The sequence below is a fragment of the Mus musculus genome, chromosome 3, assembly GCF_000001635.26.
Source record: "Mus musculus strain C57BL/6J chromosome 3, GRCm38.p6 C57BL/6J".
In the NCBI taxonomy this organism is placed as follows: domain Eukaryota; kingdom Metazoa; phylum Chordata; class Mammalia; order Rodentia; family Muridae; genus Mus; species Mus musculus.
In genome coordinates this window covers 117,317,418-117,339,475 of record NC_000069.6, presented here as the reverse complement: position 1 = coordinate 117,339,475, position 22,058 = coordinate 117,317,418, and the positions used below count along the sequence as shown (strand labels likewise).

Below are 22,058 nucleotides of genomic sequence, written 5' to 3'. Positions count from 1 at the left end.
CTTTTATAGAAACCACTCAGTTAAGACTAGTTAATATATACTTCAACTAAGTAATAAATACAGAAAAACTGCAAGCTAACAGTAATGTTTTAAACTGACACTAGTCATATTTCATTATATGAACGGTTTGTTTCTGTTTCATTTTGGGGAAGGACAATCAAACAGAGTTTAATATATAAGATTTGAAATAAGCTTGGTTCAGAAATCTCACTCGGCCACTTGCCGTTATTATTGCTGTTGTGATGCTATTTAAATCAAGTGATTTAAAAATCATGAATTAATTGCCAAAACAAAATTATCTGGCATGTAAGAAGTGATATATTTGCTAAATTAAAATGAAATATATTAATGTAGATGGAAATGAGAATTTTAGTCATACACACATACCAGGAAGAGCAGTTTTATTGGTCAAGATGAAAAGTTACTTTTCCTGAACACCAGACTACGGAAGAGTATGAAGAAATAACCAGCTATTTGGAGTCACTAAAGGATGACAGATAAGAAAAGAAATAAATAATTCAATGCAACGTTTTGTTTGGTGAAAATCACCCACTTGTAAGCCAGAAAGCCAAAAATAAATTAATCACCATTCATCACTAAGCCTGATGCCCACTTCATTACATACAAAGGCTTCTTGGAAATAGAAAGTGCTGATTTCCATCTTGTGTATTTACATTTTAAACAAATAACCGGAAATAATTACTGGTTAATAGTATTCTCGTAAAAATCTTTATGGTTCGGTTATGTAAATATTCCATAAACAGCAAAACCTTAAACTGAAAGGGCAGTTATGTCGGGGGAGGTAAATGTTTGTGGAGACAAGAGACTGACATGGGTGTGTTCTTTAGACATTCTCAGTCTTACTTTTGAAATGGGTATTCTCTACAGTTGGGAACTACATTGTGATTAATCAAAAGGTAGCCAAACACATAGCCAGTGAAATTAAAATTTCAGATAAACAATGAATAATATCCAGTGCATTTCTCAATCATTACATGTGATATTCATACAATAAAAATAAGCTACTGCAATCCAAAGTTTTTATTTCACTGGATGGCATGCTTTTTTTTATTTGCTAAATGTGATAATGCAATCTACTTACTGTAATACATTAAGGCTTGCACATTTATTCAGTTAGTCATTTATTGATAAGTTGTTCTTGGCCATTAAAAACTACCAAATGATGTATTGGGTGTTAAAATGTGCTAGTAATAGTTTTATGCTTCAAGGACTCAACAATAAATAATATTGGCAAATTCTCACTTTCTTAAGTGTTTATTTTAATAATAATTTATAGATGAAAGCTAAATAAGTTAACTATTAATTTTACTAGCATAATGTTAATTGCCAAGTTATTTTGATTAATAAGTGTCATTGAGAAAAATCAAGAAACAAAATCCTTTGAGGAGGACCAAAGGCCACTATAGCTGGAGGACACTGGATGCTACCATTACTGATAGAGAAATGCCCTTCATGCAAAGAGCTAGGGAGAGGACAAGAAAGGAAGGAGGTACAGATGTAAAGGACCTTGGGCAGCAGTGCATTTGGCTCCCACAGGGCAAGCATGAAGAACCATCTGAATGTGGTCAGCACAGAGTTGAGGAGTGCTAGGAGTGTGTCACTGGAAGAGTCAGAGACTGAGACCAAGTCCGGATAGTGACAAAGGTTCAAATCCATGATATAGCACTTGGATTTTGTTCTTGGTAGACTGGATTTGGTTAAGGTGAGAATGGCAAGCAACAGGATGCTTAAGGTGGGAAGGGAAATGAACTAGGAAATCCCCAGAAGTCTCCATGTGACGTTAATGGTACGTTAATATATATAATATATATATATATATATGGTATTCTCTTTATTTACATTTCAAATGCTACCCCAAAAGTCCCCCATACTCTACCTCCCCACTCCCCTTCCCACCCACTTCCACTTCTTGGCCCTGGCGTTCCCCTGTACTGGGGCATATAAAGTTTGCAAGACCAAGGGGCCTCTCTTTCCAATGATGGCTGACTAGGCCATCTTCTGCTACATAAGCAGCTAGAGACACGAGCTCTGGGGGTACTGGTTAGTTCATATTGTTGTTCCACCTATAGGGTTGCAGATCCCTTTAGCTCCTTGGGTACTTTCTCTAGCTCCTCCCTGTGTTCCATCCAATAGTGGACTGTGAGCATTCACTTCTGTGAATAGCCTCACAAGAGATAGCTATATCAGGGTCCTTTCAGCAAAATCCTGCTGACATATGCAATGGTGTCTGAATTTGGAGGCTGATTATGGGATTGATCCCCGGGTGCGACAGTCTCTAGATGATCCATCCATTGGTCTCAGCTCCAAACTTTGTCTCTGTAACTCCTCCCATGGGTGTTTTGTTCCCAATTCCAAGAAGGAACAAAGTATCCACACTTTGGTATTCATTCTTCTTGAGTTTCATGTGTTTTGCAACTTGTAACTTGGGTATTCTAAGTTTCTGGGTTAATATCCACTTATCAGTGAGCACATATCTTATGAGTTCGTTTGTGGTTGGGTTACCTCACTCAGGATGATACCCTCCAGGTCCATCCATTTGCCTAGGAATTTCATAAATTCGTTCTTTTTAAGCACAGAGTAGTACTCCATTGTGTAAATGTACCACATTTTCTGTATCCATTCCTCTGTTGAGGGACATCTGGGTTCTCTCCAGCTTCTGGCTATTATAAATAAGGCTGCTATGTACATAGTGGAGCATGTGTCCTTATTACAAGTTGGAACATCTTCTGGATATATACCCAGGAGAGGTATTGCTGGATCCTCCAATAGTACTATATCCAATTTTCTGAGGAACTGCCAGACTGATTTCCAGAGTGGTTGTACAAGCTTGCAATCCCACCAATGGAGGAGTGTTCTTCTTTCTCCACATCCTCGCCAGCATCTGCTGTCACCTGAATTTTTGATCTTAGCCATTTGGTGTGAGGTGGAATTTCAGGGTTGTTTTGATTTGCATTTCCCTGATGATTAAGGATGCTGAACATTTTTTCAGGTGCTTCTCAGCCATTTGGTATTCCTCAGGTGAAAATTTTTTGTTTAGCCCTGAGCCCCATTTTTAATGGGGTTATTTGATTTTCTGGAGTCCACTTTCTTGAGTTCTTTATATATATTGGCTATTAGTCCCCTATCTGATTTAGGATTGGTAAAGATACTTTCCAAATGTGTTGGTGGCCTTTTTGTCTTATTGACAGTGTCCTTTGCCTTACAGAAGCTTTGCAATTTTATGAGGTCCCATTTGTTGATTCTCGATTTTACAACACTAGCCATTGCTGTTCTATTCAGGAACTTTTCCCCTGTGCCCATATCTTCAAGGCTTTCCCCCACTTTCTCCTCTATAAGTTTCAGTGTCTCTGGTTTTATATGAAGTTCCTTGATCCACTAAGATTTGACCTTAGTACAAGGAGATAGAAATGGATCAATTCGCATTCTTCTACATGATAACCACCAGTTGTGCCAGCATCATTTGTTGAAAATGCTGTCTTTTTTCCACTGGATGGTTTTAGCTCCCTTGTCAAAGATCAAGTGGCCATAGGTGTGTGGGTTCATTTCTCGGTCTTCAATTCTATTCTATTTGTCTACTTGTCTGATGCTATACCCGTACCATGCAGTTTTTATCACAATTGCTCTGCAGTACAGCTTTAGGTCAGGCATGGTGATTCCATCAGAGGTCTTTTATCATTGAGAAGAGTTTTTGCTATCCTAGGTTTTTTGTTATCCCATATGAATTTTATGACTGTGTTTTATTCTGGCCCACAGAAGGCCCATGAGAGAAGGGGGAAATTTCATCAGTTTCAAATGTCAATATGTACTTATTCTATTTGTCCTATTTACAAAAATAGATCATGTCCTGTGTCTTTCACCCGCAGTTGCCTATATTGGCATCATCAGTGGTTAGCCTCTACTTCTTGGAACTCACAGATGTCTTCAAACCTGTGCACTCTGGATTCAGTTGCTATGATAGGAGTCTTAGCATGCCGTACATTGAGCCAACCCAGGAGGCCATACCATTCCTTATGTTGCTTAGCTTGGCTTTTGCTGGACCTGCAATTACGGTAAGAACTGAGTCTCAAATTGTATTGTTCAGTTCCAGAGAACAAAAGATGATACAGTTTGTGTAGTTTAAGTGTTCAGGGAAGTGACAAAGAAGGGAAAAGGTAAACTCTAACCCTTCAACTGGAAGATCTTGTGTAGAATAGATTATATATATTGACATTATCATGTAGTTGATTTCTTAACATGGTTGGCATGTACAATTTAAAAAGATTAAATGGTTTGCTTGCATTTATACATCTTATGAAAAAGGTTTTGTAATCACACAATTATTTTTAATAGATACTATTAAATTGCTGATACACTTATAAATGATGTATTTTTCATGTGTTTGCTATTTGGGTTCTAGAAAGTTGAAAATAAATAATTATATACCTAACAGACTCTCTCCTCAAAAATGATTTTTGATAATATTTATAGGTTCATTTTTACCTAGTAACACTTTATGCTGATTGTGAGCAGTAAGGCATTTCTCTCTCTCTCTCTCTTTCTCTCTCTCTCTCTCTCTATCTCTCTCTCTCTCTCTCTCTCTCTCTCTCACACACACACACACACACACACACACACAAATATGATAGGTAGATTACAGAATGAGATACTTCAGATTCGTGGTAGGCATTTACATTTTTTTTACATTTTAAAACATATATACACCTCAATAAAGTAAATTAAAAGTTATTTTAAAAAATTATTATTAAAACCATGTATTGTTGAAAATCACACACTAAAATTAGCCAAACCAAAGACTATACAACTCAATGAACTACTTATAGTTACAGTAGCCAATCAGAACAGATGTGGAGCTTCACATTTTGTTTCATACATTTAATAATGCTTTTATGCAGTTATCTACAACCAAAAATGGAAATGCCATGACAGATTAAAACTAAAAAAAAAGTTGTTTTATATCTTCCTTTATAATAGATGTATATTCATTGCTATATTCAGCCAATCTTTGTTCCCTAATATTTGGCTTTCTTTGTTCTTTATTCTACATGATATACTGTATCCACATATATACTTGTTTATTGAATTCTGGCTATGTATGTTTTATACTACTGGGTAGATACTGCATATGCCTGAGAGCAAGCAGTTTTTTTCTATCTGAGATTGTATAACATTGCTTATTTTGTACAACCTAAGTTCAGGTATTTACCTACAGATTTTGTGACTGCATTTTTCATTAGAGCAGAATAGTATTCCATTTTATATACATACAATTTTTCATTATATATTCTTCTGTTGATAGACAGCTAAGTTGATTCATTACTATAGTGACTAAGGTGGCAATAAGCAATGGAGTGCAAATATATCAAAGATAGGGTATGGAATTTTCTGAGTATGTGTCCAAGAGTCAAATATTGGAGTCATATGGTTCGATTTTTAATTTTTTAAGACATTTCCAAACTGATTTTCACTATGGCTGTATTAATTTTTGCCTCCACCAAGATTAAATAAGTATTTCCTTCTTTACACATCTTTTCCAACTGTTCTTGTCACATTTATTGATGTTAGCTATTCTGACTAAGAGAAGGAAATATCTTAAAATAGTTTTATTTTTTATACTTTTAACAACAAGAAATACTTTGCACTTTAAAAAATATTTATTGGTTGTTTATGTTTGCCTTATAAAAATTATCAGTTCATTTGGCTATTTTTGGTTCGCAACTTTATTTCCTAAGTATTTAATTTATAAAATAGTTGTTTTAATGTGTTAATACCTATCACAAAAACATTTTTATGTAAATCCATTAATAAATAAGACTATCCAAGTCTTGCTGCTATTTCTTCTACCCCCACACTACTAGCCTAAAGACAAGAAACATGCTTCCAGGGTGATGGTGTGTACTCATGCCAATTCACAACAGAGAACTTAGTGTATTTCCATGTCTCATCTGAAATAACAATGTTGGAAACTACCAGTCGAAAACTATACATAGTCAATTTGGTATTGAGTAATAGAGACAAGTCCCCCTTATCATTTCTGTACTCATTGACTTTAAAAAAGAGTTATCATACCATGAGGCATTTATGTTTGATTTACTGTCAGAATTCCTTGAGGAATATTATATGAAATATTTGTATATGAATTAAGTCATTACTATAAGATGCACACCACATCACCTATACAATTAAATATATCTAAGGGTACTACAATTTTTAAGCATTTTGTAAAACAAAAGATTTTAATTTTATAAACTCACCTAGATACATCTAGCTCTAACCTTTATTGAATTCTAAGTCATTTCATGATCATTACAGTGGCATGATTGTCTGTATCTGAGGGACTGTCAATCTCTTGAAACTCTATTTCAATTTATGGGAGACAATACTCTTAAACATTTGAAGTCTTTTCAATAAATAAAAGTCAAAATTTCAGATCTTATTTGTATTTTAAATAGCAATCCAGATTTCCAGGGTAATTAGAACAATAAAAATAATAAATGCAAATCCCATATTTTCAAGTGTGATGCTAAAAATGCATATAACTATGAAGTGGCTCTTCCCTTGGACGGTCCTGGTCTAGGAGAGGCAGTCCAGTGAATGAGTAGCATGTGATGCATTCAATAAATCTACTCTAAAGAGAAAGACGGGTCAGTAAGGGAGCTACGTAGAAGGTGATACAATCCATGTTAGGGTATAGTAAGAGACCTAAAAGGAAAAACTCCCTGAGTGGAAGGCCACCTTAATAACTTTGAATTCCTTCACTGACGCTGTATTTCTTAAAGTCCCACAGCAACCATGGGACTATGCTGTGTCCCACTGCTTATATCTTAAAATCCTCTTGACGCATTCTTTAACTATTGATTGGTCTAATTACGGTGTGGTTCTTAATTTATTGTAAACATGCACTCTGAACGTTTATCCCTCAGAAAGACTCCCCACTTATGGAGGCTCTCTTGTCATCTACATTCTCCAATAAGATAGTCACTCACCTGTGGCTTTTTCAAGTCTAAATATATTGAGTTTAAAAGTTTTTAAACATAGCACTATTACTATTAAATTTTAAATTCATTCACAGTGCCTACATGTCTAGTTTTTGGCAGGTACTTGTGAGTGGTGTCTAACACATTAGCCAATGCAAGCAGTTCTTCTACCTATTCAGAAATGTGTGTGGAAGGACTATAATCAATAGTATTTTCATAGTCAGACATACTTTCTATGTATTCTTCCTCCTGTTAAATTAAAAATTGTTTAGTTGACCAAATCTGTCTATCAAATGTTCCTAATCCCACCTCTATACTTACTTTTTCTAAGGCATCTTGGCATTGATGTCAAGATTCTCGAAGCTAGGACAAAATCAGCCACTGAGTAGTTGATTGAATCACTGTGTGATGGGCAAAAAGCTAAAGACTGATTGTTATAATCAAATTGAAGTTCTGAGATATATTTACATGTTTGGTCAATATATGAGAGTAGATGAAATCCAGCCAGGTCTCTTCAATGTGAACAATTTGCTTATTTTTCACTGCTTGCTAAATTCCTAGGATAAATTATCTTAGGCTTCTGAAGTGTTGAAGATATATCGTTTCCTTGTTGAACTGGTGATGTGAGGAAACGAAGCATAGTTTCTATGTGTTAGCATGTAGGTATAGTGCTATTCTTGCTGATACTGTGTGGCCTTTGCAGATCATGGTGGGTGAAGGGATTCTATACTGCTGCCTCTCCAAAAGAAGAAACGGAGCTGGATTGGAGCCTAACATCAACGCCGGAGGCTGCAACTTCAACTCCTTTCTCAGGAGAGCCGTCAGATTCGTTGGTGGGTGTGAGGAGCCAAAAAGAATGGAAATGCTTTTTGTAGAGAAATGCTGTGTCTAATTACAGATATTATGCTCTTAAAGCTGTAATTTAGATGTATACGTTCCGTATGTGATGAGTTTTACATTATACAGGAAACGGGTCTAAAAAAAAACAGCATCTAAGCTTTCTCTCAAACATGTGTTATTTAGAGTCACGGCCCTGGTTTCGTGAGCTAGCAAAAAGAAATAAATTTTTTAAAAAAATAACATTTCAGGGCATTTTACCAAACTCTGGTTGAAGCATAAATGTACTTTAAAATCGTTTCAAAGAGTGTAAATGTTAGGCTTTACTTTTTTCCAGAGGAGGTCCATGTAGCCCTGGCTGGCATCAAATTGCGAAGATGTTGCTGAAGCTGACCTTGAACTTCTCAGCCTCCTGACTTTGCCTCCTAAGTTCTGGAATTATGGGTGTGTGGCACCCTACCCTTTTTTGTTGCTCTTAATGGAGAAAAAGTGTTAGTGAGCTGTCATTAATTGACAAGACTTAAGAAATTAATTTATTCACATAAGTGAGTCTGTTTCTTGGCAGTTTTATCCTGAAGTCACTGTGTTTGGAAATGTCACAGGAGACTGCTGCATCATGGCTATTTTTTTTTCTTGATTAGAGTCTCTTGTCCCTCCCCCCACTTCACCTTAAAATTTTTAATGAAGTCTATAAGAAAATTACAGGCCTGACTAAGCAGACTCTGAATCATACCAATTCCTAAATAACAATTAGTATGGGACCATCTTGACGTAGTTGGAACCATAGACTTATTTTCACTGATTTAAACAGTTATCCACAATATCAGACACCAAACGAAATGTTTTATCCCTCTAAGTCAATAAGGGTTATTTTTACCTTATATAATTATTACTTTATAGTATGTCATTATATTAATATATTATATTATTTTAACCTTGTATTATGTTTTTCTTATATTATTTTTGCCTTATATGCTTTAGCATGTCGGCATAAAGAAATTGGTGCCTTCATGTAATAATATCTCATAAATAATTAAATTAAATCTTCTCTCTCATGATGAAGAGAATAATGGCTCTGAATAATTCCCCAAGCTCTGCCCTTAAAATTATCTTTCTATAATCATATTAATACAGTTAAAAGGCCAGTAGTCCTCTTAGTAGTCAATGACACTGGGCTGTGCTGATTAGGGAACAAGCACTAGAGGGGGAAGAATGGAAAACGTGGTGTACAGTTCAGTGCTAAGCCAGTGTTTGAGGCAAGAAAATGGAACTCCAAGATCCAAGACTGAGCCCAGAAACATGTCCCCGTAATAGAAAATGATGCTGTGGACAAAGGAGTGTGAACTCTGAAATGTTCTCAGCATCCTCGTCCTCCCTGGGCCCAGAGAGTCTCATTCTCCATAGGTACAATAAGTTGATTCCCTTTCTATTCGGTCTTTACCCAGGCCATGCACATCTTAGACCACACTGTCTGATCTCTGTGTTCAACACACAGTGATCCATAGTTCCCAGTGTGAAGAACAAATCCTAGGGAGCTGGAGCGATGGCTCAGCCGTTATAATCACTTGCTGCTCTTCCAGACGACTGGAGGAGTTTGGTTCCTAGAACCCACGTTAGACAGCTTACAAATGCCTGTACCTCCTGTCCTGGGGGATCTGACACTTTCCCTAGTCTCCATGGGCATTCTCACACTATTACACATCCCGACACACCTACACAATAATTTATATATATTTGAAAAAGGATAGAGCTTATTCATGCTTCTAGGAAGTAGAATGTAGAGATCAGCTTTCTGTGTCATAAATCCCCAGTGTCAGTGACACTGGGGCTGTGCTGATTAGAGTACAATCACTAGAGGAGGAGAATGGAAAATGGTGTGTACAGGTCAGCTAGGCTGGTCTGGAGGGGGTGATGGGGTGCCTCTCAGAATGATGCTGTGAGTGACGCATGAATCAGAAGTCAAGCATCTGAGTCAGAACGAATGTGGGAGTCGAGACAACCTGGGAGGAAATGTAAGTGCTAGATTGCATCGTAGAGAGAACTACTCACAAGATGAGCCAAGCAAGTGACTTCAAACAAGTATAGGGCTTGAGGCTTCGTAATTTATGATTGGTCCCAGAAGATTAAAGTGGGGTTTTGATTGGCGATATTGAACATCACCACCAAATAAGGCAGCTCCCACTGTTTCCCTGGCTGTAGCTATTATTTGGTTATTACGACAAAGCCTGCCTTCCCTCTTCTTTGCTTAATTAGCACTCTTAGCAGGATAGTGCTACATAGAGAATGAGACAAAGGATTCTGGAGGGTTTAGCAACTGTGCCTGGAGTTATAGACCATGGTGAGAAAAGAGGCTAAATTACCCAAAAATGCTCAGAAGTTTTAAGTTATTTTTTAATTGGTTGTATACATCATATTACAAATTTAAATGGCTTTTACTATATTACTTCTTTGTGAATTTTATACATTGTACTTTATGCAGACTGACTATTCTCACCTCCTCATTTGCTTTTATGTCCTTCCTATCCCTGTCAACTTCCCCTCCTCCCTAAAAGTTCTTGTTCACATTACTGAACTTTAGTACTGGGGGATCAGTAGGGGAAGTTGCCTTAGTTGTACATCCACCAGAATCCAATGAACAGTTTCAAACCCATGATCACATGGATGGCCCAAATAAGTTCAGTTGATCGCAAAACAAAGAGAATGAAAGTAGTAGCATTTTAATTCTACTGCATTTCTCATACCCTGTCCTTCTCAAATCATTCCTCAACTTTCCCCCAAGTAGATGACAAGTGACCTTTGGTGAACCCTGTTAAGAATTGACCTTAGGCACTGGGGACATGGCTTATGAGTTAAATATACACACCGCTCTTGCAGAGGACCCAGGTTCAGAACTTTAGCACCCACATCAGGCCACTCACAGCTCCCTGTAACTCCAGCTCTCAAAATCTGACACCTTCTTCTGTACTTTGCAGGGACAAATGCTCACAGGTGCACAGATACACTAATTAAAAACAAATATTTATATATAAAGGATATAGCCTAATTAACAAGAGTGACTACAGTATACTTATTGCTTGCAGAATTCTCAGTGTGTTATGTTGCACTTACATATCAGTGTAGTTTTAAAACTTTCTATATTAGAGAAAATGGCAGTGCTCTATAAGGTCACATATCAGTGTACGATATGCATAGTTAACACTAATGGAAACCCCTCTTCAGGCAGTGACTTGGTAACAGTGTTTTCCATTCACTTCTAGGTGTCCATGTGTTTGGACTGTGCTCCACAGCTCTCATTACAGATATCATACAGCTCTCCACAGGATATCAGGCACCATACTTTCTGACTGTGTGCAAGCCAAACTATACCTCTCTGAATGTATCCTGCAAAGAAAACTCCTACATCGTGGAAGATATTTGTTCAGGATCTGACCTTACAGTCATCAACAGTGGCAGGTTGAAAGCAGAACTTTAAAACTATTCCACCCTGATATTTGTGTCATGTCACCCTTGTACCGTCTAAGCATCCCATTTTCAGTCACAATGACCTTTATTTTGCTTATGTTTTCAATGCAATAATCTCCTCAGTGACTTTAACAGGGATATGGGCTAGTGGCATGTTCTGAATCCTTCCCTGAAAGTCTCCGAATTTCAGTTTCACAGTCTTGCTACAGGATCTCCTGCACTGAACCCATATTTTGTATTCTATGACATCAATGATCCCTTATAGCCAACAGTCAATATGTACGTTGGACTGGTTTATGTTAATTACCAAATATTTGTGTTCTACCTCTTCTGTATCCTTTATTTTACAAGTAGGTAGATTTTACTTTTCTGAAGTTTGTGAAGGCATAACATCTACAGTAACATCTCTTTTCTTTGGATGAATACAAGAATGTTAGCTCCTGAATTTACATTTCAGAAACTTAAGAATACAAAACTCAAAGAGCTACTAATACATTGAATTCTTTTCAATCAACAAAGTAAAATAAACTTAAAGACAAGAATAAGTTCCTGAGAAACTCAGAAATAAGTAGAGAGATGGAGGACACTAAACAAGTATTATGAAAATTGTGTTTGTTATTTAATGACTTCTCACAGACGCAAAGTCCATGGACCAATCAGTAATTGTGTATCTACATTAGAGAACCTGTATTCTTCCTTATTTCTTCTACATTTGTGTTGAATTGCAACCATCAAATAATTAGAAAAGCAATAATATCCATCACTCTTTTTCCATGTTTTTCTCCCATTGAAAGAAATTTCTGATTCTTTTTCTGTGTATCCTTTTCTCTGTGTGCTCCCATGATTAGTGATGTAAATGAGCCTTGCTCCCTAAGGTGTTTAATTTAAGAAACTTATCTGTTGTTTTAGAGGTAATATTCACATTTCAGTGGGCTAAGCAGAGAATCAATTTGTTAAAACTGGACTTTTCTTATACAATTTTAGAACATAAAAATTCATTAAGACCTACTGGTATAGGAAAATAACTTTATCATTTAATGTAATGAAACTATCTTGGAGCACAAAAAAAATGGTTAAAACATCACGCCCAACATGTTATGAACTTTCACGGTGAACTGCTGTAGTTGTAACCTGAGAGTAGTTAACGTCTTCCAACTCATTACAGACTTCATCTTGCGTGTTCCTTTGCCCACCTGATATGTATTTCCTACTTCCTTTCACTTTAATTTTTACTGAAAAGTGTGTCACTGCTAATCTTTAATGCTAATGGTGACCAAGAAAACTGCTGAGGGTAGTAAATCACTCTGGTTCTCTCAGTAAACCAGATATGAATTAAGGCTCTGTGGCTTTGAGTTGAACATCTTGCCGAGAAGTCTTGAGGTGATTGCTGGCAGCACACTCAAACTAAGATGCATAACTTGGCTCTCTTCCTTTGGCAGAAAGTCATTCCCATCCCAACATGCGACCCTCGCTGCCTTTGCCGCTGTGTATGTGTCCGTAAGTATTAGGTTTCTTATTGTTAAATTGTGACCTTTAGGAAAGCTGAGAAGTTAATGTTTCCTTCAGGTGACTGATTACAATTTAGTTCTGCCTCCCTTTAATACAAATAGCATCTAAAGCAGTTATCAGATGCTACTTAGAAAAAAATAAATAAAAATCAAAGAATTTTTTCATTGGGAGTCATAATATTTGCTTAACCTTGGACCATTTTAATGTAATACTTGGTGGGAAGATATTTATGAAATAGATGAAAATAACCAAAACCAAAGCGCTTTTATTAAATGTACAGAAAACCAGACAGGAACACTGCTTTCAGTATTTATGTGACAATGCTTAATTCTGGGTTGCTGTCATTTTAATAAGTGTTAGGCAATGAAGAGCTCTTGTGTTTGATTGACATAGCCTGTGAAGTCTTTTGTGATACAAATGGACTAAAACAATGTGGTATATAAGAAGGAGGTGAGGATTCACAGGCCAAATACTGCTTCAATATTTTTCAAATTTTCCTGCAATTACACGAGAGCCCCGCTGTTCATTTTGTGACTGTGTCATGCATTTCGCTCCTCGGCCAGCTGAGAGCTTGGCCATGGCAAGTGGAAAGGGTGAACATTACATTGAGTGTATCAGTCAGATATTTGAGTTAAACTTTTGGTTTGCTTAGACTTTTCTAACACAGTGGCCTTTCTCGCACACTTAACTCACCTCTTTCATTTTAAAGATGTACTTCAATTCCACATTAACCGATTCCTCTAAGCTCCTGAAACCTCTCTTGGTCTTCACATTTATCATCTGTGGGATCATCTGCGGACTAACACGGATAACTCAATATAAGAACCATCCAGTCGATGTCTATTGTGGCTTTTTAATAGGAGGAGGAATCGCACTATATTTGGTAAATAACATCATTATTGTTTGGTAAAGTACAGTTTAAGATGGAAAGGCTTTCATGGGATATTTTGTATAACACATTACTCATGATGTATCATATTTATGAGAAAAATCATAGGAGGCATCTTCATTCTATGCCAAATTATACTCTATTTCCAATAAAATGATTTAATGAGTTCTTCTTGTGAGCCAGAATTCAGTTGAGGATCATCAGTTGAGGATCATTGGATTTCAGTCTTAAAGTAAGCACTGTGTGTGTGTGTGTGTGTGTGTGTGTGTGTGTGTGTGTGTGTGTGGAGAGAGAGAGAGAGAGAGAGAGAGAGAGAGAGAGCTATAGCATGTATATTGAAATTTTACATATGAGGAAAGTGGAGAGAAATAAAAGAATGAATAGTGAAGTTTTAGAGAAAGTTGATGTAATTTTCTCACCATAAATGTGCAATTTCTGAAATGTATTTATGTTCCAACTAACAGTGGAATTTTTATCATTGCTTTTATCTCTCAAACATGCTAAACATCTTCTAGATAAATATCTGCATTATAAGGAAACTGGTAGTGCCTATTGAAAGTAGGCATGCATGCATCCCTTCATTCATCTTAAATATTCATTGTCTTCCCATTGACATCTATCATAAAACAAAGGATCCATCCCTCAGAGACTCATAGTATACAAGCATTAGTGTAAATGGTTACAACATGCCTAGTGACAGAATGTAGTTCTAAGGAATAGGGAATTGCCAATGGAACATCAGGAAGTGTTTCTAGAAATGGTGTGGTAAGGTACAAGGTATAAATCACATTCAAGGGGAAGAGATTATCACACAAAGAGACAGAAGTGTGAAAGAACAGCTGCAAAGAAAGGGAAATGTTGGAATGAGAAATGATGGTCAAATTTGTATCTTGGAAGACAAGACTTATGGTGACCTATTCAGTAGACCAGGTAAATAATCAATGTAATAGATTGCTAGAGAGAAAAGCATTTGAGGGGCTCATGATGAATCAACAGGCACTTAAATAGTTGTGTCTGAAGGACAGAAAAGTCATGAGAACTTGGTAATCCAGGGGCATTACTTATAGGAGTATCATTGTAATTATTTAGTGCATGCACAATGGCCAGGTCACAGAGTCAAAAAGAGCCAAGGGTAACCAATATGCAGGTGACAAATAGGAACAGGCAACAAGAAAGAAACTAAGAGGGGCTGACAGACATAAACATTGGTTGCCTATAGCCATGGCTCTTAGCCATGTGATCTTGGTGCTTGTAAGAATGGAATTACAAAAAAAATCATGTAAAAAATATTTATGAAGTATGCAATGATTCTGCCTTTAGGGCCAATGATGAAACTAAATTTTACTGCTACATGCTTTCTTCAGCAGAGAGGGGAGGATCACATTGAAGTCAGTGGGTAATAAGGGCACATAAGCCAAGGTGGCTATGGAGTGCCAACCAGCAGTGAGTGCTACAAGAGAAGGAGAAAAGAGATCCCACTTGTAGTTATAGTGTAGTGTGCCCGTTGCAGTCATGTAAGACCTCAGTACCCTGGCATTCACATGAGCTTTACAACCAAACCAAAGTTTATGGGTATGACGTTCAACACTTCAGAGCCACTCAGAAACTTGATCCTTTACCTATAGAATTGAATTAGAGCTATAGCCCTAATAACCTAACACAAGCCCTTGGTTAGGTTCCCAGTACCACAAAATTAATTAATTAGTTAACAATTTAATTAAAACTAATAACTGCTTGTTTCACATTTCTTTCAAAATAAGAGTTAAATCATTATATTACCTTTCTGAGCACTGAATATTATACAATAGGGTCAGAACTTACTGTTCAGTGGAAGTTTCCCTCAGACATACAACTGAAATGCAACTATTAAAAGAAATAAAGGACTAAATATGAAGACAAAATTAAGTAAAACTTGGCCCACATTTGGTATAAAGTAGTCATTTCATCCAACTTCCCTTGAAGGTCAAGTTAAAAGCAGACAACCAAGGCTAGAGTGTGATTTGAAACAATGTATATGTCCCTGCCCTCATTTCCAAACACCACACAGGGTTTTTATGAATGATCCATTGTTCTATATTTCCCTGAAGTGCTGCTGTTTGCCATCCGGAGGTATGATTGAAAGGGGAAGATAAATCATTCAAATGTCTTGAGCTGTCTCTTAAAAAGAAGCTCTTGAGCCCAGAAAAAAAAAATGAATATCTTTGAAATGCAGAAAAAAAAAAGTCTTTATTTCTTTCATTGTCTATCTTTCCTTTTCAAAACATACACACAGTGTGACAATCACATCTGCTGGGACTGAAAGGACTCGCCCTATTTCTGAGCGATTAGTTTAGTGGTCCAGACAGTTAAGAGCTACATACACCACTATTATCCCCCCACCCTACCCCACCCCACCCCTGAGTGATTACATCTTCATTGTTTTATTGGTCTTTGACCCGAATGCACAGTGCCTACCTCAGTTGTGTGCTCCCTTGGGCATTCTAGGAGAACCGTGATTGCTTGTTCCTTCTAGTGTGTGATGCCTGTCATTTTTCCTCCAACCCCAGGGCCTGTATGCTGTAGGGAATTTTCTGCCTAGTGAAGACAGTATGCTTCAGCACAGAGATGCCCTCAGGTCACTGACAGACCTCAATCAAGACCCCAGCAGGGTTTTATCAGCTAAAAATGGTAGCAGTGGTGATGGAATTGCTCACACAGAGGGTATCCTCAACCGAAACCACAGGGATGCAAGCTCCTTGACAAATCTCAAGAGGGCCAACGCTGACGTAGAAATCATCACTCCTAGGAGCCCCATGGGGAAGGAAAGCATGGTGACCTTCAGCAACACGCTGCCCAGGGCCAACACCCCCTCCGTGGAAGACCCAGTGAGAAGAAATGCGAGCATCCATGCCTCTATGGATTCTGCCCGGTCCAAACAGCTCCTTACCCAGTGGAAGAGCAAGAATGAGAGTCGTAAGATGTCCCTACAGGTTATGGACACTGAACCAGAAGGCCAGTCACCACCCAGGTCCATAGAAATGAGGTCCAGCTCAGAGCCCTCGAGGGTGGGGGTGAACGGAGATCACCATGTCCCGGGCAATCAGTACCTCAAGATACAGCCTGGCACAGTCCCCGGGTGCAACAATAGTATGCCGGGAGGGCCACGCGTGTCCATCCAGTCCCGCCCTGGCTCTTCCCAATTGGTGCACATCCCCGAGGAGACCCAGGAAAACATAAGCACCTCGCCCAAGAGCAGTTCTGCGCGAGCCAAGTGGCTGAAAGCAGCTGAGAAGACCGTGGCCTGTAACCGGAGCAACAACCAGCCACGCATCATGCAGGTCATCGCCATGTCCAAGCAGCAGGGCGTGCTGCAGAGCAGCCCCAAGAATGCCGAAGGTAGCACTGTCACCTGCACAGGCTCCATCCGCTACAAAACCCTGACTGACCATGAGCCCAGCGGCATCGTGCGAGTGGAGGCTCATCCCGAGAACAACAGGCCCATCATTCAGATCCCGTCGTCCACTGAGGGTGAAGGCAGCGGCTCCTGGAAGTGGAAAGCTCCGGAGAAAAGTAGTCTGCGCCAAACCTATGAGCTCAACGACCTCAACAGGGACTCAGAAAGCTGTGAGTCCCTCAAAGACAGCTTTGGTTCTGGAGATCGCAAAAGAAGCAACATCGACAGCAATGAGCACCACCACCACGGCATCACCACCATCCGAGTGACCCCGGTGGAGGGCAGCGAGATAGGCTCAGAGACGCTGTCCGTGTCCTCCTCACGCGACTCCACCCTGCGCAGGAAGGGCAACATCATCTTGATCCCGGAAAGAAGCAACAGCCCTGAAAACACAAGAAACATCTTCTACAAAGGAACCTCCCCCACGCGGGCTTATAAGGATTGAGAGATGGCGGCCCTTCTTGTCATCATTTTGATGACACCCCCACCTCCCCATCCCCCACCCTCACCCCAAGACCACTCGTTTATTGTACCTTGTGCTCTTTTGGGTTTTTTGTTTTGTTTTGTTTGGGGGCCTTTTTTTTTTCCCTAGAAGATATGGAGAGCCTTCTTGTCCAACTAGATTGTTCACCATCAGCCTGGAACTCTCACTGAACCACCACAGAAATCGTGGCGATTTTACACCAAGGGAAAGGAAAAGCACAAAGCAAGACCCGAACTAAACTCATCATCAGAACAGTTCTTAAGACACAGGCTTTGCAGAAGGTAGTATTAAGATAAAGTGGTTTCCTCCGATGTATAGTATTTAACTTTCTGAATGTGCCAACTTAATGGAGTTTTTTTTTTTCATTATAATTAGCTGTGGGAACCCAAAACACATAGGTTTTCCCAACAGCAGAGGCCATGCGGTATTATATATTATTCATTTTTGCAGACTCTGCACCAGAAGAGCAGACTGGGTGGTGCTGATTATCACAGTGCATCTACCATTTAAACTCTCAAACTCTATGTAGCTGTGAAATAGTGGTGTGCAACTCCTCGTCAGAGAAATGCTACTTCATTCAGAAGACGCCAGTGACTTTGTGTTAGAATAGACCATTCTTGGCTTCCCTGTAGTGGCTCTCTCACAGTTGAAAAGAAAAGAAAAGAAAAGAAAAAGAAAAAGAAAGAGAGAGAGAGAAAGAGAGAAAGAAAGAAAGAAAGAAAGAAAGAAAGAAAGAAAGAAAGAAAGAAAGAAAGAAAGAAAGAAAGAAAGAAAGAATTGGATGAATTGGACAGGGCTTTGAGCATTTCTTTGAAAGATGCTTTTTTTCAACATCTGAAAGCTTGTAGGAATGTTTTCAGTGAAACAGAATAACTAGTTCTCTGCATCGTTTTTCTTCTTTTTATTTAAGTATTGGTAATGCTGCTTTCTGGTTTTTTGTTTTTTGTTTTAGTGAGTGCATTTGCATATTTAAAATACATTGTTTTAGAGAATATTTTGAAATTATTATGATTACATTTTCCATTTTATGGCTTTACCTTAGTTTATTAAGTTTTCTGAGGTTACACATATTCTTCTATTTTAAGAAAGCAAAAGTGACAACTTGCATTCTTTGTGCAAAATACACTGCTGTGAGGTCCTACACTAGAAATCTGAGCCAAAGGTTGAAACTGTGCGTGCCAATGCCAGATACGCTGGTCAAGGTCAAGATGTCTCCAATCCGATGGCATAGGTTATCACATCAGTAAGTAATCCCAAAATTTCATTTTGTTCCAGAGCATTTCATTTTCATGTTATCTTGATAATCACCATATTGGAGCCACAGTGGGGGTGAGTTTGACTCCCTTTCCTGACACACTTTTAACTGCACACCAACAGTAAGAATCTAGGCAAATGCTAATTGATAAATAGATGTGTATCACAGTATAAGTTTAGAAAGCATATCTTCAAAATGTCAGACCAGGTAAAGCTTTCGTGCTTAGAGTATAACCAACAGTTTTGGATGTCTGTCTTGAATCTAGAACCTTAAGCCTAAATCAAAGGAAACCTTACTGTTGATAGCAAGAAGATAACAACATATTTTTGAAGTGGTTTTCCAAGCTAGCTGTTTAAAGTGTGGAGAAGGATTTGGTTCTTGAAATTTGGTATTAACCTTTTTTCATGCCATGTCTTAAGAATTATAATGTACACTCAACGATTGCCAAGAGAGGGGGAGGGGGAGGAAAACAGCCAACAGCAGAGCTGGTTGGTCTGAACTCAGTGCAGTTTTCAATGAGAACAACAGCTGTCCAGCAAGGAATCATATCATCCATTCTCAGCTTCTACATTCAAAGGGCAGAGCTTTTTAGAAAACTCAACCTCCTAAGGCATTAGGAACTGAGCTGAAACCAGCAGAATTGAAAACTCTGGCAATAAAATATAGACTCAATCGTAACCCTTCTGGCAAGTTCCTTCTCAGAGAAGGAAGTGGGAGTAAAATGTGGCCTTCCCCACTTCTTTACATCACCCCTGTCACAATGTCCCCGCTGGCCTGGCCAGTTTCGAGAGGGAAGGGTGGACTGGTTTTAGTACTCTGAAGAAAACCCAAGCTGCAGTATTTGAGGTGCAGTATAATATTTCCTAATCTTTCCTATTTCTTAACAAAAAAAGATTTTAAAGTACTTCTCTACTCATTGAATTTTTGTTCTTTACATACTATTGATATATTCTTTTTCTACTCAAAAGTGCCAAAGGCTACAGTTTTTAATGACTTAACAAATTGTACCACATTGTTAAGGAAATATAATGATAGACACTAGAATTCAGACCTCTGCATGTATATTTGATAACACATCTTTTGTAAAAAATAAATAATTACAAAAAATTTGTTTACATTCCACAGGTACCTTAATTTAAAATAAATCAGACTAACAGGTGGTATCTCTTCTTAGTGTTCTATTTATCTTATTTGCTAATGAGAACAATTCTTCTTCTGTTAGGCTGTGCTTTATTGATAAAACCAAGTATTGAATAAAGAGAGTTAATTATCTTTTTAAAGTAAATGAAATTATAAATATATAATATATATAAAGTATTGTGTTTAATAAAATGTTATGCAATGTTTTCCAAACTGATAAAGTTTGTAAAGTGCTATAAATGTATTTTGTTAAGTACAGATCAAAGCTATCGTGTGAGTATATTGTGCTAACATCATAGAAATAAAGATTAGATTTCTTCATCAAAACTAGAATATTTGGGTCTTTTATTTCAGACAGAATGTGAATTGATAATAACTTGGAAGAAAGAAAAAATTATAAGTACAAGTTTCATAAACTCATAGTCAATGAGAAGAAAGAGTATTGCATAAAAAATGTTTTTCAATCTACATATTTCCTTGTTTGGAAATCTTATTTCAAGAACCTAGAGAGATTGCTCAGTGAATAACAAAATCTCCTTCTCTCCTACAGGACCTGAGTTCAGTTTCTAGCACCCACAACAGGTGGCTCACAACTGCTTATAATATACTCTTTCATCTGGCCTTTTTGAGCACCTGCATGCATATGGCATATGCAAATACACAAGCAGTTAAATAAAAATAAACCAATTTTTAAAAGAACTTTTATGTCATGCTTCTTATGGGAGGTCTTTCCCCATATTTAGGCATACTTTGCCACACTTCAATACTATACTAAATTTTTAAAATGAAATAGGAAAGTAGTCATGTGGCCTTAATGTCGAAAAGTAGTCAGTATACTCTTCTCAATGATTGCCTTCATGACATTGTGGGAAGGATTGTTGCAGCTTTTCTTAAAAGAGTGCCTGACAATTAACCCTACTTTCATTCAAGCCATTACTGCCCACTCCCTGACTTCTACTGATCCGTATCTTATTATTCTTAACACAAGGTTTAGACTACAACGAAAATGTACATTTTAATCCAATGGCCTTTAAGTACTGTGCTGCATGAACACAAAGTGGCAATTATCTAAAAATGCCACTACGTTTATGCAACTGTGGAGTAGGAATCATTGCCATGGATACCAAGGAGCAACATCATTCCAGCGGCCTTGACAATAGCAATTGCATGTTCCTGAGAAATTATGGGAATATCCTGGTGCTACAGACATTAATGGCAGACCACAATGTGTCTCATCATGATTTAAATACAGTTTTAAACTCCTTTGATCCTGAATTTTTCATTTATAAATCAACTATCCCAGCTCTTTGACCCTTTCTGAAGACTATCTCAAAACACTTTGTAGGTTTCCATGGATTAGCAGCACCATTTTCCACAGTCAATAAAACTACTGGTATGGAAACAAAGTAACTGCTCAACCAAAATGTATAATTAATATTATCTCCCTTTGGCCATGGGGTTAAGAGAAATAAGCAAGTGTAGGATCCTGAGAGCCTGTGTCACCATTTTACCACATAATACATCAGCAGAGATGATCCCGGTGCAGATATCCCTGGAACAAACACCTCCTTTTGAGGAGTCAGATGAGCAGCTTTTGAGCTGTACACCTAAGAATTTGTCACATCGTTTCTTTCTTTGATACATTAAATATTATAAAATGGTGTTGCATTCCACACTGTCGAGCAAAGGAACATGAAGATGTACTTACAGGAATTCTTCAGTAACCACTCTTTCCAGTTGCAAGAAAATATCTAAGTGAGAGGTTAATAAAGAGATGAGCCACTACAGTACTCAGAAAATGTAGTCAGAGGTTCCTAACTGTGATGATCCATTCCTCGTGGACAGTTAATGTCCGAGACTAGAGAACTGGGGTTAACCGTAGCTCTGGCATTAATTCCATGTAACGAGCATGGTGTGCCCATTTCTTCTCCTTTCAACGCCTATTGTTTTCAGATCTTCTGTCATTGCTGTGAGGAAATCTATCAAAAGTCTAAAATTCTCCTTATAGAACAGTACCACAGACATTTAAATGAATGAGTCAGAAAAAAATTGTG

The 22,058-nt window shown here is 37.9% G+C and overlaps 1 protein-coding gene across 1 annotated transcript in view; it reads left to right on the top strand.

Moving 5' to 3' along the window:
* The window catches only part of Plppr4 (phospholipid phosphatase related 4), a 41,732-nt gene extending 21,401 nt beyond the window's left edge, over window positions 1-20,331 (top strand). Inside the window, exons 2-7 of the mRNA NM_177664.5 lie at window positions 3,885-4,070; window positions 7,699-7,828; window positions 11,090-11,285; window positions 12,734-12,791; window positions 13,513-13,686; window positions 16,239-20,331. Coding sequence (NP_808332.3) covers window positions 3,885-4,070; window positions 7,699-7,828; window positions 11,090-11,285; window positions 12,734-12,791; window positions 13,513-13,686; window positions 16,239-17,570 — 2,076 coding nt within the window. The 3' untranslated portion in view covers window positions 17,571-20,331. The remainder of the gene's footprint in view (window positions 1-3,884; window positions 4,071-7,698; window positions 7,829-11,089; window positions 11,286-12,733; window positions 12,792-13,512; window positions 13,687-16,238) is intronic.
* Window positions 20,332-22,058: the final 1,727 nt, after the last annotated feature.